Source organism: Pan paniscus, chromosome 6 (genome assembly GCF_029289425.2).
Source record: "Pan paniscus chromosome 6, NHGRI_mPanPan1-v2.0_pri, whole genome shotgun sequence".
Taxonomy (NCBI): Eukaryota; Metazoa; Chordata; class Mammalia; order Primates; family Hominidae; genus Pan; species Pan paniscus.
In genome coordinates, this window is record NC_073255.2 from 161,683,600 (window position 1) to 161,701,865 (window position 18,266).

General features: G+C 36.4%; 1 protein-coding gene across 6 annotated transcripts in view; it reads right to left on the bottom strand.

The window, feature by feature from the left end:
- POT1 (protection of telomeres 1) overlaps positions 1 to 18,266 on the bottom strand; it is a 118,291-nt gene that overhangs the window by 12,584 nt on the left and 87,441 nt on the right. For all 6 annotated transcript variants that reach the window (XM_003815460.6, XM_008968450.4, XM_055115360.2 and 3 more), the window contains 3 exons: positions 10,986 to 11,042; positions 6,850 to 7,006; positions 5,018 to 5,223 (listed from right to left, as the gene is read on the bottom strand). In XM_003815460.6, coding sequence (XP_003815508.3) covers positions 5,018 to 5,223; positions 6,850 to 7,006; positions 10,986 to 11,042 — 420 coding nt within the window. The remainder of the gene's footprint in view (positions 1 to 5,017; positions 5,224 to 6,849; positions 7,007 to 10,985; positions 11,043 to 18,266) is intronic.

The window sequence follows — 18,266 nt, forward strand, 5'->3', positions numbered from 1 at the left end:
ATTTTTCCTGGGAAAATTATCACAGTTAATTCTATGACAAAGTAAGCATTCAAATGACCAAGCTGGCTGAGAAGTATTGACCAATGGCATGCCATTATTAGAAGACAGTGTCCTTTTTACTTAGCTAATAATGCTTCCTCTCTCCAGGCAAAACGAAAAGGATTTAAAAAATACCTCTGTGTATTTCCTAAAATTTGGGTACAATTTGTAATGTCAACATTCAATTATAAAGGAGAAGCATTCTGGTATAGCAGAGTGAGGACATCCAAAGACACACTTGACTATAACAGCAGTAAGAATATTGGCAAAAACTGTAAAACCTTTTTTAGAATTCTGGAAATTACCAGAGGCCTTCAACAATCCAAGGAGTGTTTGCTCCAGAAAAAGGGCTGAATCTTGGCAAGAACGGTGAGCTCTGTGGCATTTTAACTTGCCCTGTTCCCATCCTCCTTCCCCCGAGCTCCTTGTTACTGGAAGCCAGAGTTCTGCTATATCATATTGCAGCTAGATAGAAACTCTCATTATGCATGCTTAAAAACTCAAAACAATATTCCCTAAGCATGCTACTTAAAAGTTTCACAGCCCAAAAGTTAGTCTATCTTTTGGAGATGGATACCTAGCCCTGCTGAAGAGACTCCTGCCTACTGTTCAAAACTGCAATAGGTGACCATTCACTAACTCTTTTCTCTATGAGTTCCTCCCCAAAAATACTATTTCAAAGAATCTGGTGAGAGCTCATCTAGTCATTCACACTGGCCAGTCACACGAGTTTGGCTCTGGCACATAACCTGGACAACCTTGGTCAAGTTACTTAAACTCTGGTATAACAGTTTCCCCATTTGTAAAACTGAGAATAATGTTACTCTGTAAGATCATTATAAAGATTAAATGAGTTAATATTTGTAAAGCACTTAGAGCCATGAGTGACTATTACTATCAATATTTTAGTGATTTCCTCTTAATGTAAAGTCCATGAAAGGAAGTACTTTGTTGTGTTTGCTACATTACCACTAATGCCTAAATCAGTGTCTGGCACACAGTAGGCATTCAATAAACATGTGCTAAACAAATGAATAAGTACAAAGAAAGACATTTACATGTATATATGTGCATACTATATTTCTCAAGGTTTGTATCTGGAGACATCCTAACTGAGAGCAATTTATTTGCAATCAGTAGAAATATTTAACATGGACTATGGAGACAGAAAAGCCTAAGTTTGAATTTTTTTCTGACATTTATTAGGTCTTTAACCTTGAGTACTTCACCATTTTCTCTTGGTCTCAGTTTCCTCTTCTGTTTACAAAGGGGATACATCCAGCTTACAGAAGAACTGTTATGAGAGTTAAAGATAAAATACTAAACTAGTACAGTGCCTGACACATAGTCTATTCAGTAAATTATAGGTATTAATAATAAATATTATGATAAAATGATTCAGTGACATTAGAGTTCCATACAAATTGGATTCAATTCAATTGGAAACAATACAAAATATTTCAGAGGAAGTTAAATATTATGCAGTTTAAAATATAGTGTTAATAATAAATAAATATTATAAACAATTCGAACCCACAAGTTTGACACCTTAGATAAAATGGTTCCATTTCTTGAAAGGCATAATCTATCAAAACTCACACAAGGAGAAATAGATAATCTGAATAGGTCTATGTCTATACAGAAATTAAATCAATAATAATAATCTTGAAAAAAGTCACCAGGCTCAGATTGTTTCAATAGATAAGTCTACCCAAACACTGAAATGACACTAATTCTCCACTATGTATTCCAGAAAATGGAAGTAGAGGGAATGTTTCCTAACTCTTATGAGGCCAGCAATATTCTAATACATAACCAAATACATTACAAGAATGAAGACCTACAGATCAACTTCTCTTATGAAAACACATAAAAAAATACTCAAAAAGTATTTAAAAATTGAATCAAAAAAGAAAATAATTATTCACCATGACCAAATGAGATTTATTTTAGGTAGGCAAGGCTGGTTAAACACCTCAAAATCAATTAATGTAATTTATCACATTAATAGGCTAAAGAAGAAAAATTGTATGATCATATTAATAGATGCAATAGAAAAAGCATTTGATAAAATCCAACATCATTAATAATAAAAATTCTCAGCAAACTAGGAATATTGGGGAACTTCTTCAACTTGATAAAGAACATCGATAAAATAGCCACAGCTAAAATTACATTTAATGGTGACACTTTCCACCTAAGACTGGGATAAAAGCAAGAACATTCCCTCTCATTGCTCCTATTCAATATTGTATTGGAAGCCCTATCTAATGCAGTAAGAAAAGGAAACAAAAGGTATACATATTAGGAAGGAAGAAATAAATTGTCTTTGTTTACAGGAAATCACAACAAAAAAATTCCTGAAATAACAAGCAATTATAGCAACGGTAGAGGATACAAGGTTAATTAAAAAAAAACAATTGCTTCCCTATACATAAGCAATAAATAATCAAAGTTTGAATTTAACATTAAATAATTAGCACCAAAAAAGAAAATACTTAGATATAAAGCTAACAAAATGTGATCTATATTTTGTTGGGTTTACAAGGTTTATCTGAGTAAAACTATAAAACCCTAGTTAAAGAGATCTAAGAAGATCTACATAGAAAGATAGTCCATGTTCATCGTCAATAACATCAAGATGTTAGTTCTCCGTCTCCACCGTGACTTATAGATTATGGCAATCTTTTTTTTTTTTTTTTGAGATGAAGTTTCACTCTTGTTGCCCAGGCTGGAGTGCAATGGCGCGATCTCGGCTCACTGCAACCTCCGCCTCCCGGGTTCAAGCCATTCTACTGCCTCAGCCTCCCGAGTAGTTGGGATTACAGGTATACACCACCACGCCTGGCTAATTTTGTATTTTTAGTAGAGACAGGGTTTCTCCATGTTGGTCAGGCTGGTCTCGAACTCCCGACTTCAGGTGATCTGCCTGCCTCGGCCTCCCAAAGTGCTAAGATTACCAGAGTGAGCCACCGCGCCCAGCTGGCAATCTTAATAAAAATCCCAGCAAGTTATTTTTGGATATTGACAAACTGATTATAAAGTTTACATGGAAATGCAAAAGATTTACAATAGCCAACACAATACTCAAGAAAAAGAAGAAAGTTGCAGGACCAACACTACACAATTTCAAGAATTACTATATAGCTTTAGAAATAAGGATGGTGTGATATTAGGAAAATAACAGACAAATAGATTAAAACAGAATAGAGAACACAGAAGCAAATTCACACAAATAAACTGGTTTGACAAAGAAGCAAAGGCAATTCAATGGAGAAGGAACAGTCTTTTTAAGAAATGGTACTGGAAAACTGGACATCGGCATGCAAAAAAAAAATCTGGACACAGATCTTAGAGCTTTTACAGAAATTAACTGATACTGTTTTGTATGAGACTCTAATGGTGGGTACATGGTATTCTGCATTTGTCAAAACATAAAGAACTGTAAAGCAGAACGACTGAACCCTAATGTAAACTATGGTCACAATAAAATAGTGTCAACTGCATTAACTTGGCATGAATATCAGTGAATACTGCTGCAGGTCCTTAAAGTCTAAGAATGACTTTGTATTTATATCGTTTTCTTTGGTTCATCTCTAAGTCCAGGTCAGTTTTTGATTTTGTTACTTCCTAACCAGAGCAGTGCCATACTGCAGTAAGATCCTAGCCCTTGGTCCAGGTTATAATACTTAGAAACATAAAATAAAAATAGCTCACATTTCTTATATTCCTTTTACATTTCAAAGTGCTTTTACATACATTCTCATTATTTTTTTAAATAAGCCTTTTTTAAAAAGCAGTTTTAGGTTCACTGCAAAATTAAGCAAAAGGTACAAAGTTTCCCTATGTCCCCTAGCCTCTTCCCCATCATCAACATCTTGCACCAGAGTGGTAAATTTAGTCAATCAAGAAACCTATTTTAAAAAACCATTATCACTCAAAGTCCAGTCTATATTAGGGTTTACTCTCAGTGTTGTACATTCTATGTTTTCTTTTTAAGACTTCATTTTTTTTTTTTTTTTTTTTAAGGAGCAGTTTTAGGTTCACAGCAAAATTAAGAGGAAGGTACAGAGATTTTCCGTATCCCCTTCTATCATACATGCTAGCCTCCTCCAGTATCAACATCCTCTACCAGAGTGGTTCAAAATGAACCTATACTGACACATAATCACCCAAAGTCTATAATTTACATATAATTCCCTCATTTATTAAAAATAAAGTTAAATATTACTCTAATGCAAATTAAAGAAGGTATTTTTCTTCTATTACAAAAGGTTTCAAGGGAAGAAAAGCCTTAAGAAAAACAATGAAACGGTTTCAAGGGAAGGAAAGCCTTAAGAAAAACAATGAAAAGGTTTCAAGGGAAGGAAAGCCTTAAGAAAAACAATGAAAAGGTTACAAGGGAAGAGAAGCCTTAAGAAAAACTCTAAATTTGCCATGAAAAAAAATTCACAGTACATATTTTAGATAAATGAGATAAAAATTAGACGAAAATGAGAAGAAAATGAAAAACCAAACATGATAAATTTCATTTAAAACTTGTCAAGTTATCTTTACTTGTTTCAATGGTCTCTTCTTTGGTTTTGATACAATAGACGACTTTCACCCTATTTCTATGAAACAACAGTGACATCCAGAGGCCAAGAAAACAGCAATGGTACATAAGCAATCAGCCTCTTTATTATTACTTAACTAGACAATCAGCTTAGCACTGACAAAATAAAATGCAATCCAACAATATAGTTAAATGTTAACACTTGAGTCTGAAGTACAATTTCAAATGTAATTAAGATAAATTTATGAACGTGTGCTTATATATATTTGAACCTAGTTAACATATATATTCAATTTTGTAAAATTTAAATACTATTTTTACTTTATATGTACTAGGTTGTCTGTAAAATGTATTAAACAATAATTCATTAGGAAAAATATGCAAAAGGAGTATTCTAACAAAACAGTGACTTAAATATCTTACCTTCTATCAAAAGTAGACATTCATTTGAAAGTGGGAGAATACCATTATTTTTCACAAAATGAACTGCTACTTTTCGTCCTTTTTGATTTTTAGTGGTCCAGATTTTTGAATCATATAATGGTGTATTTTGTAGCTTGACATCTGGGGTTTTAGTTGCACCATCCTGAAAAATTATATCCAAATCGCCCTCATGTGGAACTTCTTGCCTAAAATTATTGACAATGAAATGATAGAAATCGATTTTGGTATAAGCGTGAAGATTTCCATTTAACAAGTTATCAAATTAAAAAGTATCATTCTTACATGTAGATGAGTCAGTTACTTTTTCTTAAATTATGTAAATTATGGAGATAATTCACTTTGCAGAACAAATAACTTTTTTTCAATAGATAAATATTTGATATTTTGTGGGTAAGTATATCCAAATCATACTTACATTAATTACCAGTGATTTCTATGCCTGGTTTTGTGCTACAAAGTTACTCATAATTATTTCTAGCATCAATTTTTTTCTCCTCTGTAAAGAATGCTAAATTTCCCAGTAGGAGAAAAAAATGCAGTGGCCCTGTCTTCACTCCAGTTAAATATCCACTTACCACACTTAGGGAAAAGGGCACTTCTAAACTAATAATATTTCCAATTCTGTTTAATAATTAATAATTTTAAGAAGTCATATGGTTAAGTATCATGTAGCAGAAATGGCATCATTTGGAATCAAAAGGTGTATGGCTTTCTTCTGGTACTGTTGCCAATTAACTGTGTAACTTTAGATAGTTTCCGTTAATTTCTGAGATAATATCCTTATTTGTTTAAAAAATGATCGCAGAGAGTGGTTTTATTTTACAAAGCTGTATGATTTTACAAAATTCAATAAACCAAAGTTTGATAATACTTGAAGAATTATCTAAAATCCTTATATATACATTTTAACCCCAACCACCATTTCAAGCTCAAATGGGTAAAAACAGTTCCCTCACATTTTATTTAAAGAGATTTTAAAATAAAAAATTTCTTCAAACAAACCCAAATTTTGGATTGGAAAATATATGTATATTAATGAACACAGATACTCACAATTTATAAGCACACAAATACATGGCGATGTACATAGATATTTACACATTGTAGCACATTTTAGTGAAAACTCAATTTAGGGCATCCAAATGCATATAACCATCAATTATCTACATTTTCCAAAACATCATTTTAGATATTCAGAGGAAAAGTAGGCAAATTGCAAAAAGATGAGGAGCTTTTAAAAATGATTTTCAGAATGTCTTGAGCCGATTATGTAGTAAAAGGATTACAAAACAGTTATATACATTTATTGCATATTTATATAATCACTGATGTTCAGAGTAAAGGCATTGAGAAATTCTCAATTACTAAAGAAAATTTAAATTATATTTATTATATTCTAGTTATTAAGCAGGACAGAAGTTTACCAACAAGGCTCTCTTTATCACTTAATTAGATATTTCAAGTAATTACAACTCCTTTCAAAAATTTCAGTTAATAAAGGTTTATATTTCAGAAGATACTTCTATGACAAATGAGTCTGCCCAAATATATTCATCATTTATTATTTCTCATTTGCCTTTATCAGAGTGACTAAGCTAAATTTTAGATCTGAAAATAGCACCCACTTTTATTACTATCAGAATAATTTATTCTCTAAGAATTTAGCATTTTACCTAAAAAATTTACCATTCTTGCAAAATATAATATATATATTAACAATTTACTTATTCCTAAGACACAAAATTATACATCTGTGCACATATACACACAAATAATATGAAAACGTTTGTTTTATTATGGAAAATACTCACAGTAAATGACATTTAGGGCAATGAAGTTTAACAGACTGAAATAGTCTTCTGGGCTTATATGACCTCAATTTTGCTCGGATGCGGTATTGTTGAGGAGCTTTTTGTTTCAAAATGGCACATAGTGGTGTCCTCTCCAAATACTGATGATCTGTAAGTACTGTAAAGAATTTTTATATTCAATCAGAATAACAAGAATCATATTTATGACATGCATCATCCTGAACCAAATATATACTATAAAATCTAATTAATTTAAGCTCTATTAAGTGTCACTCCATGAAAGCAAGGGTTATGTCTTTATTCCCTGATGTATACCCAAGGCCCACTAGCATAGTGCCAGGCACAGTAGGTACTCAACAAATGTGTACTAAATAAACACTGGATAATTTGGGGGAAGAAATAAGTAACTTAATTGCCTAGTAAGCATTCAAAAAAGCAAGGTTTATTTAGCTAAGAAAATATTACGCTAGGCAACCGTTTAAGTTCTAACTGGTGTCTGCCACAAAAGAATGTAACAAAACACACTTGCAAAATATTATTTGCAGGCTCTTGGATGTTACAAATCAGTTACTTTTTACAGAACCATCATTTATAAAATCAGATTAAGAATAGGAAGGGACATTAAGGGTGATCTAACTGTCACAGGAGTGGTGTAGTAGTGGCGAAGAGGAAGTTTGGGGAGTTGGAAGGAGAGAGTGGAGGAGGAGGGAGAGGAAAAATAAGAGGAAGTTGAGTCAAACTGCAAAAAAAACTCAGACAAAAGCATTAGGAGCAATTGCCTGGGAAATAGGTACAATAGGTCTCCTCAGCTACTTGTGGAAAGATGGCCTGGGATTGTAGTGATCAGTTTTTACTGGGAAAAAGTATAAAATTGCTGGTGACCCTTAGCTTAAGGCAACAGCTTGCTATACATTCTAGCTTAACACTTTCATGTGTTTTAGAAAAGGGAAATGATGTACAAATCTTATTAACCTCAATGGCGAAGACAATTCCTTTCAGTACTGAGCTTTAATCCAATGAAATTCTTGTTGAATTAGTTTTCCTTCAAGGAGCAAATGGCCAAGAAGGACAGAAGTTTACCAACAAGGCTCTCTGTATCACTTAATTAGATATTTCAAGTAATTACAACTCTTTTCAAATATTTCAGTTAATAAAGTTTATATTTAAGAAGATACTTCTATGACAAATGAGTCTGCCCAAATATATTCATCATTTATTATTTCTCACTTGCCTTTATCAGAGTGGAACATTTATTACATCAGAGTGGAACATTTATTACCGTGGAACATTTTGTTGTGGTGGCGATTGTGGTTTTTTTTTTTTTTTTCGGAGACGGAGTTTCCCTCTTGTTGCCCAGGCTGAAGTGCAATGGTGCAATCTCTGCTCACCACAACCTCTACCTCCCAGGTTCAAGCGATTCTCCTGCCTCAGCCTCCTAAGTAGCTGGGATTACAGGCATACGCCACCACGCCCAGCTAATTTTTGTACTTCTAGTAGAAACGGGATTTCTCCATGTTGGTCAGGCTGGCTTCGAACTCCCATCCTCAGGTGATCTGCCCGCCTCGGCCTCCCAAAGTGCTGGGATTACGGGCGTGAGCCACTGCACTCAGCTGGTGATGCTTTTAAAAAGGCCATTGGCACCGGACGCGGTGGCTCACGCCTGTAATCCCAGCACTTTGGGAGGCCGAGGCGGGTGGATCACGAGGTCAAGAGAGCGAGACCATCCTGGCTAACACGGTGAAACCCCGTCTCTACTAAAAATACAAAAAATTAGCCGGTGTGGTGGCGGGCACCTGTAGTCCCAGTTACTCGGGAGGCTGAGGCAGAAGAATGGCGTGAACCCGGGAGGCAGAGCTTGCAGTGAGCCAAGATAGTGCCACTGCACTCCAGCCTGGGCGACAGAGCGAGACTCCGCCTCAAAAAAAAAAAAAAAAAAAAGGCCATTGGCAGACCTGATCAATTTAGTGTAAATTGCTACACAGTGATAAGAGCAATTGCTTCAAACTCATATTTTAACCTAAAGTTTTTAACTTTTCATTTTAAAATGCTTTCAAACTTAAGGAAAATTGCAAAAACAATACAAAGACCTTCTGTATAATATTCACCAAGATTCACCAATTGTTAACATTTTTGCACATTTATCATTGTCACTGTGCCTGTCTTCATCTGTCTCTCACCACATAAATATTATTGAATCATTTGAGAATAACTACCAGACATTATGCCTCCTTTCCTCTAAATCCTCCAGTATGTATTTCAAAAGAAGACATTTTATTGACATAATTACAGGCAATTTTCAACATTAGAACATTTAACTGATTTATTACCATAATCGAATTAACAAACATTACTCAAATTTCTACAATTGTCCTCAACACGTTCTTCTTAGCATTCATTTTATTTTCAAGTCTAAGATCCAATTCTGGACCATGTATTACATTTAATTCTCATGTCTCTTTAGACTTCTTTAATGTAAAATAAGTCCTTGGCTTTTCTTTATCTTTCACAACACTGATATATTTGAAGAGTACAGCCATTTATTCTGTAGAATAAACACCAATTTGGGTGTTGTCTGGTTCTTCCTCAGGCTCAGATTTAGCTTATGCATTTTTGGCAGGAATAATGCGTAAGTGATACTGTATGCTTCTCAGTGCATCACATCAAGGGGCATACAAAGTGAGTGTTTCTATTACTGTAGACCTAAACTTTATTCAGCTGGTAAAGGTAGTGTCCAGTCACTTCTCTACTAAAAACTTACTGTTTCCCCCTTGTATTTAACAAGAATATACTAGAGAAAATGTAAATATCTTATTTTTCATCAAATATCCTGATAGTTTAGAATCCACAGATTCACAACTAACTCAACAATGACTATCATGGTTACAAAATGGTAGCTTTTTTTTTCTAATTTCATTATCCCTTTTATATTTGTTATTTTACTTTAAGAAAGATATTTCCACTTAACCCCATATATTTTATTTTTCCTTTATCATCATCAACATGGGCTCATGCATTCCTGCTTTACTCAATTAGTATTAATATTATTTGTTTTGATGCTCAAATGTTCCTAGACATGTTCTATCCTAAGCCATTTGACGAGTTTCATCATTAACTGAGAACCCCCTTACTTTCTAGTACTACAAGGTTACTCCATACTAATCTTGTAATTCCCTTGTTCTAGTTCTGAAATCTGCTGTTTCACCAAGGAGCTCTGATTCCTTTAGAGAGAAATATTATTTATAAACCAAGATCTGAGCACCAGGTGTGCTTATGGCAACTGGAGTGCTGCTGCCTCTATGCCTTTTCATGGAGAGAGAGATAGGGTACATATGAACACACATTCATACTGACACACACACACACACACACACACACACACCCCTATAATATAAACAAATGTGTATACGTGTGAATACATGTGTATCATACATACACACGGCTACATCGACTTCTGTATTTACCTAGAAAACATGAGTACATAATGGTACCTCCAATTACAACACAAAATTAAAAGCTTTCATCAATCCTTCTCCCATTCATATTTGTTATCTTCCTTCTCCAATTTGAGAAATTAAAATTTTTACAATAGCACATTTAATAAATTTGTGGTTAAAAATATTTTTCTGAAAAATTTTTTTTAATCTTAGCTGATGTAACAGAAGGAGGGTACTTGATAGACACACCATCATTACTAACATTAAATTAAAATTTTGAGGCATATTGCAAGGAGCTCCTTTATGGTACACTGTTAAATGCATCATGTGACAGGATAACTCTTCATGTAATAGTTTAAAGATACGTGTCTTTACATTGCGCATTTTAAGTCATGTAACTCTAACAGAGATACATGATTTCAAATACATCATGTATTTAATGTTTAAAACATATCTGTTTTAAACATTAAGTCTGTTAGAGATAGATGACTTAAAATATGCAATGTAAAGACACGTTATCTTTATGGGTTCCATTTTATGCCAACAAGACACGGTAGAAGAAGAAAGTTAAATATGGACATATTTTAGCTTTAAAGGATATGTGTTCTACTATTAGAAAGAAATGGATTAGCTGGTAAGTGTAGAGGCAGACTTTATTATGCTCATTACTGTGCCCATCTCAAAAACGATACATAGTCTTACTTGTAGCAGATAGCTGTTGACATCTTTCTACCTCGTATAATGATACTGATCCAGAGCCTATAAAAAGGAAAAGGCAAAAAAATTAAGTCCATTACAACTTCAATGTAGAACTGAAAACAATGGAGCGTTGCTGAGAGAAACTGAAGAAAATATAAATAAATGGTGAGATATGCCACATTCATGATTTAGAAGGCTCGGTATTGTTAAGATATCAATTCTCTCCAAATTAATCTGTAAATTCAGCATAATCCTTCGAAAATAGCAGAGGCTGGGGTGGGCACAGTGGCTCACGCCTATAATCCCAACACTTCGGGAGACTGAGGTGGGCAGATCACTTGAGGTCAGGAGTTAGAGACCAGCCTGGCCAAAATGGTGAAACCCCATCTCTACTACAAATACAAAAATTAGCCAAGTGTGGTGCAGATGCCTGTAATCCCAGCTACTCAGGAGGCTGAGGCATGAGAATCACTTGAACCCAGGAGGCGGAGGCTGCAGTGAGCTGAGATTGTGCCATTGCACTCCAGCCTGGGCAACAGAACGAGACTCTGCCTCAAAACAACAGCAAACAAACAAATAGCAGAGGCTTTATTATAGAGATTGCAAAGCAGATGCTATCACTTATGTGGAAGTGCAGAAAATCTAGAATATTAAATAACATTTTATAAAATAACAAAGTTGGAGAACAATGTACGTGACTTCAAGACTTACTATAAACTTACAGTAATTTAAGACAACACGGTACTGGCATCAGGATTGAAAAATAGATCAACTGAATTAAATTAAATAGAGAGCCTGGAAATAAACCCACATTTACATTGTATTTTGATTTTTTACTAAAGCAGCAAAGCAATGCAAGGAGAATGCAAATGGTGCTGCAATAACTGAAAATTTAGTGTGGGGAAAATGCATACTTCACACTATACTAGTAAGCATTGAATGGGAAGCCTAGACATAAGCCCACATTTATACTCGCTTGATTTTTGACAAAGACATTGAAGCCATCTAATAGGAAAAAGGAAACAAATGATGTCATAACAACTAGAAATTCCTATCTAAAGAAAAAATGTCTACCGCATATCATGTGACTAGGCATTAAAAAGGAAACAAACTAATGATATATGCAACAATGTGATTAACTCTCAAAAACATATAGTATATACAAAAAGAGTACATATGATTCAATTTTTTCAAAGTTCTAGAACAGCAAATCTAGAGGGATTTGGCTTACACGTTTATGTATTAGTCAAAACTCATGGAGTGGTTCATAAAATGGAAAGTTGTCCATTTCACTGCTAATTTTATGTCAAAAATAAAAAACTCTAAATAACTACTAAACTCTAGCTAATTATGTTCATACCACAGTGTTTAGAAAATGTACTTATGTCTGCAACTTACTTTGAAATGATAAAAAATATAAATTAATGAATGAAGAGGCACATAGGCCAGGCACGGTGGCTCGCACCTGTAATCCCAGCACTTTAGGAGGCCGAGGGGGGCAGATTATCTAAGGTCAGGAGTTTGAGACCAGCCTGGCCAACATGGTGAAACCATGTCTCTACTAAAAATACAAAAATTAGCTGGGCGTGGTGGTGGGCACCTGTAATCCCAGCTACATGGGAGGCTGAGGAAGGAGAAGCTTGAACTCAGGAGGTGGAGGTTGCAATGAGCCGAGACCGTGCCACTGAACTCCAGCCTGGAGGACGAAGCGAGACTCCATCTCAAAAGAAAAAAAAAAAAAAAAGAGATATGTAGAAATAAATACAAGTGACAAAGCAAACAAAGTAAAATAGTTATTGGAGAGTCTAGCTGGTAGTTATTTGAGTATTCATTGTACAACTGTTTTAACTCTACCATGTATGAAAGTTTTTATCATGTTGAAAAAATACAGTGTAGAGGAAATAAAAGCGGAGATGAATAAAATAGTAAACTTATGAAATTTAATAGAATGACCAAATGAACATCAAAAATAGGATTTTACTCTAACAAGAAAGCAAAAGTAGTAGTCATAGCATTAAGGTTACAAAATGCTTTCTAAAAAGAAGAACTTAAGACTTTAAAAATGTGTATTTTATAATCACTTTAGCTTACATTCTATTATAAATAACAGTACATTATGTTTTTATAATTTATTTTATAAAGCATCATACACAAACATATCTTCAATATTGCTAATAAGTGGTATAAAAATCCAAGTCAAGATTTGAAGGGGAGGAGCCAAGATGGCCAAATAGGAACAGCTCCTGTCTACAGCTCCCAGCGTGAGCGACACAGAAGACCGGTGATTTCTGCATTTCCATCTGAGGTACCGGGTTCATCTCACTAGGGAGTGCCAGACAGTGGGCGCAGGTCAGTGGGTGCGTGCACCGTGTGTGAGCCGAAGAAGGGCGAGGCATTGCCTCACTTGGGAAGCGCAAGGGGTCAGGGAGTTCCCTTTCCTAGTCAAAGAAAGGGGTGATGGACGCACCTGGAAAATCGGGTCACTCCCACCCGAATATTGCGCTTTTCGGACCAGCTTAAAAAACGTCGCACCATGAGATTATATCCCGCACCTGGCTCGGAGGGTCCTACGCCCACGGAGTCTCACTGATTGCTAGCACAGCAGTCTGAGATCAAACTGCAAGGCAGCAGCCAGGCTGGGGGAGGGGCGCCCGCCATTGCCCAGGCTTGCTTAGGTAAACAAAGCAGCCGGGAAGCTCGAACTGGGTGGAGCCCACCACAGCTCAAGGAGGCCTGCCTGCCTCTGTGGGCTCCACCTCTGGGGGCAGGGCACAAACAAACAAAAAGACAGCAGTAACCTCTGCAGACTTAAATGTCCCTGTCTGACAGCTTTGAAGAGACCAGTGGTTCTCCCAGCACGCAGCTGGAGATCTGAGAACGGGCAGACTGCCTCCTCAAATGGGTCCCTGACCCCTGACCCCTGAGCAGCCTAACTGGGAGGCACCCCCCAGCAGGGGCACACTGACACCTCACACGGCAGGGTACTCCCAACAGACCTGCAGCTGAGGGTCCTGTCTGTTAGAAGGAAAACTAACAAACAGAAAGGACATCCACACCAAAAACCCATCTGTACATCACCATCATCAAAGACCAAAAGTAGATAAAACCACAAAGATGGGAAAAAAACAGAACAGAAAAACTGGAAACTCTAAAACGCAGAGCGCCTCTCCTCCTCCAGAGGAATGCAGTTCCTCACCAGCAACGGAACAAAGCTGGATGGAGAATGACTTTGACGAGCTGAGAGAAGAAGGCTTCAGACGATCAAATTACTCTGAGCTACGGGAGGACATTCAAACCAAAAGCAAAGAAGTTGAAAACTTTGAAAAAAATTTAGAAGAATGTATAAGTAGAATAACCAATACAGAGAAGTGCTTAAAGGAGCTGATGGAGCTGAAAACCAAGGCTCGAGAACTACGTGAAGAATGCAGAAGCCTCAGGAGCCGATGCGATCAACTGGAAGAAAGGGTATCAGCGATGGAAGATGAAATGAATGAAATGAAGCGAGAAGGGAAGTTTAGAGAAAAAAGAATAAAAAGAAATGAGCAAAGCCTCCAAGAAATATGGGACTATGTGAAAAGACCAAATCTACGTCTGATCGGTGTACCTGAAAGTGATGGGGAGAATGGAACCAAGTTGGAAAACACTCTGAAGGATATTATCCAGGAGAACTTCCCCAATCTAGCAAGGCAGGCCAACGTTCAGATTCAGGAAATACAGAGAACGCCACAAAGATACTCCTTGAGAAGAGCAACTCCAAGACACATAATTGTCAGATTCACCAAAGTTGAAATGAAGGAAAAAATGTTAAGGGCAGCCAGAGAGAAAGGTCGGGTTACCCTCAAAGGGAAGCCCATCAGACTAACAGCGGATCTCTTGGCAGAAACCCTACAAGCCAGAAGAGAGTGGGGGCCAATATTCAACATTCTTAAAGAAAAGAATTTGCAACCCAGAATTTCACATCCAGCCAAACTAAGCTTCATTAAGTGAAGGAGAAATAAAATACTTTACAGACAAGCAAATGCTGAGAGATTTTGTCACCACCAGGCCTGCCCTAAAAGAGCTCCTGAAGGAAGCGCTAAACATGGAAAGGAACAACCGGTACCTGCTGCTGCAAAATCATGCCAAAATGTAAAGACCATCAAGACTAGGAAAAAACTGCATCAACTAACGAGCAAAATCACCAGCTAACATCATAATGACAGGATCAAATTCACACATAACAATATTAACTTTAAATGTAAATGGACTAAATGCTCCAATTAAAAGACACAGACTGGCAAATTGGATAAAGAGTCAAGACCCATCAGTGTGCTGTATTCAGGAAACCCATCTCACGGGCAGAGACACACATAGGCTCAAAATAAAAGGATGGAGGAAGATCTACCAAGCAAATGGAAAACAATAAAAGGCAGGGGTTGCAATCCTAGTCTCTGATGAAACAGACTTTAAACCAACAAAGATCAAAAGAGACAAAGAAGGCCATTACATAATGGTAAAGGGATCAATTCAACAAGAAGAGCTAACTATCCTAAATATATATGCACCCAATACAGGAGCACCCAGATTCATAAAGCAAGTCCTGAGTGACCTACAAAGAGACTTAGACTCACACACATTAATAATGGGAGACTTTAACACCCCACTGTCAACATTAGACAGATCAACGAGACAGAAAGTCAACAAGGATACCCAGGAATTGAACTCAGCTCTGCACCAAGCGGACCTAATAGACATCTACAGAACTCTCCATCCCAAATCAACAGAATATACATTTTTTTCAGCATCACACCACACCTATCCCAAAATTGACCACATACTTGGAAGTGAAGCTCTCCTCAGCAAACGTGAAAGAACAGAGATTATAACAAACTATCTCTCAGACCACAGTGCCATCAAACTAGAACTCAGGATTAAGAATCCCACTCAAAACCGCTCAACTACATGGAAACTGAACAACCTGCTCCTGAATGACTACTGGATACATAACGAAATGAAGGCAGAAATCAAGATGTTCTTTGAAACCAACAAGAACAAAGACACAACATACCAGAATCTCTGGGACGCACTCAAAGCAGTGTGTAGAGGGAAATTTATAGCACTAAATGCCCACAAGAGAAAGCAGGAAAGATCCAAAATTGACACCCTAACATCACAATTAAAAGAACTAGAAAAGCAAGAGCAAACACATTCAAAAGCTAGCAGAAGGCAAGAAATAACTAAAATCAGAGCAGAACTGAAGGAAATAGGGACACAAAAAACCCTTCAAAAAATTAATGAATCCAGGAGCTGGTTTTTTGAAAGGATCAACAAAATTGATAGACCACTAGCAAGACTAATAAAGAAAAAAAGAGAGAAGAATCAAACAGACACAATAAAAAATGATAAAGGGGATATCACCACCGATCCCACAGAAATACAAACTACCATCAGAGAATACTACAAACACCTCTATGCAAATAAACTAGAAAATCTAGTAGAAATGGATAAATTCCTCGACACATACACTCTCCCAAGACTAAACCAGGAAGAAGTTGAATCTCTGAATGGACCAATAACAGGAGCTGAAATTGTGGCAATAATCAATAGTTTACCAACCAAAAAGAGTCCAGGACCAGATGGATTCACAGCCGAATTCTACCAGAGGTACAAGGAGGAACTGGTACCACTCCTTCTAAAACTATTCCAATCAATAGAAAAAGAGGGAATCCTCCCTCACTCATTTTATGAGGCCAGCATCATTCTGATACCAAAGCCGGGCAGAGACATAACCAAAAAAGAGAATTTTAGACCAATATCCTTGATGAACATTGATGCAAAAATCCTCAATAAAATACTGGCAAAACAAATCCAGCAGCACATCAAAAAGCTTATCCACCATGATCAAGTGGGCTTCATCCCCGGGATGCAAGGCTGGTTCAATATATGCAAATCAATAAATCTAATCCAGCATATAAACAGAGCCAAAGACAAAAACCACATGATTATCTCAATAGATGCAGAAAAAGCCTTTGACAAAATTCAACAACCCTTCATGCTAAAAACTCTCAATAAATTAGGTATTGATGGGATGTATTTCAAAATAATAAGAGCTATCTATGACAAACCCACAGCCAATATCATACTGAATGGGCAAAAACTGGAAGCATTCCCTTTGAGAACTGGCACAAGACAGGGATGCCCGCTCTCACCACTCCTATTCAACATAGTGTTGGAAGTTCTGGCCAGGGCAATTAGGCAGGAGAAGGAAATAAAGGGTATTCAATTAGGAAAAGAGGAAGTCAAATTGACCCTGTTTGCAGACGACATGATTGTATATCTAGAAAACCCCATTGTCTCAGCCCAAAATCTCCTTAAGCTGATAAGCAACTTCAGCAAAGTCTCAGGATACAAAATCAATGTACAAAAATCACAAGCATTCTTATACACCAATAACAGACAAACAGAGAGCCAAATCATGAGTGAACTCCCATTCACAACTGCTTCAAAGAGAATAAAATACCTAGGAATCCAACTTACAAGGGATGTGAAGGACCTCTTCAAGGAGAACTACAAACCACTGTTCAAGGAAATAAAAGAGGATACAAACAAATGGAAGAACATTCCGTGCTCATGGGTAGGAAGAATCAATATCGTGAAAACGGCCATACTGCTCAAGGTAATTTACAGATTCAATGCCATCCCGATCAAGCTACCAATGACTTTCTTCACAGAATTGGAAAAAACTACTTTAAAGTTCATATGGAACCAAAAGAGAGCCCACATCGCCAAGGCAATCCTAAGCCAAAAGAACAAAGCTGGAGGCATCACACTACCTGACTTCAAACTATACTACAAGGCTACAGTAACCAAAACAGCATGGTACTGGTACCAAAACAGAGATACAGATCAATGGAACAGAACAGAGCCCTCAGAAATAATACTGCATATCTACAACTATCTGATCTTTGACAAACCTGAGAAAAACAAGCAATGGGGAAAGGATTCCCTATTTAATAAATGGTGCTGGGAAAACTGGCTAGCCATATGTAGGAAGCTGAAACTGGATCCCTTCCTTACACCTTATACAAAAATCAATTCAAGATGGATTAAAGATTTAAACGTTAGACCTAAAACCATAAAAACCCTAGAAGAAAACCTAGGCATCACCATTCAGGACATAGGCATGGGCAAGGACTTCATGTCCAAAACACCAAAAGCAATGGCAACAAAAGACAAAATTGACAAATGGGATCTAATTAAAGTAAAGAGCTTCTGCACAGCAAAAGAAACTACCATCAGAGTGAA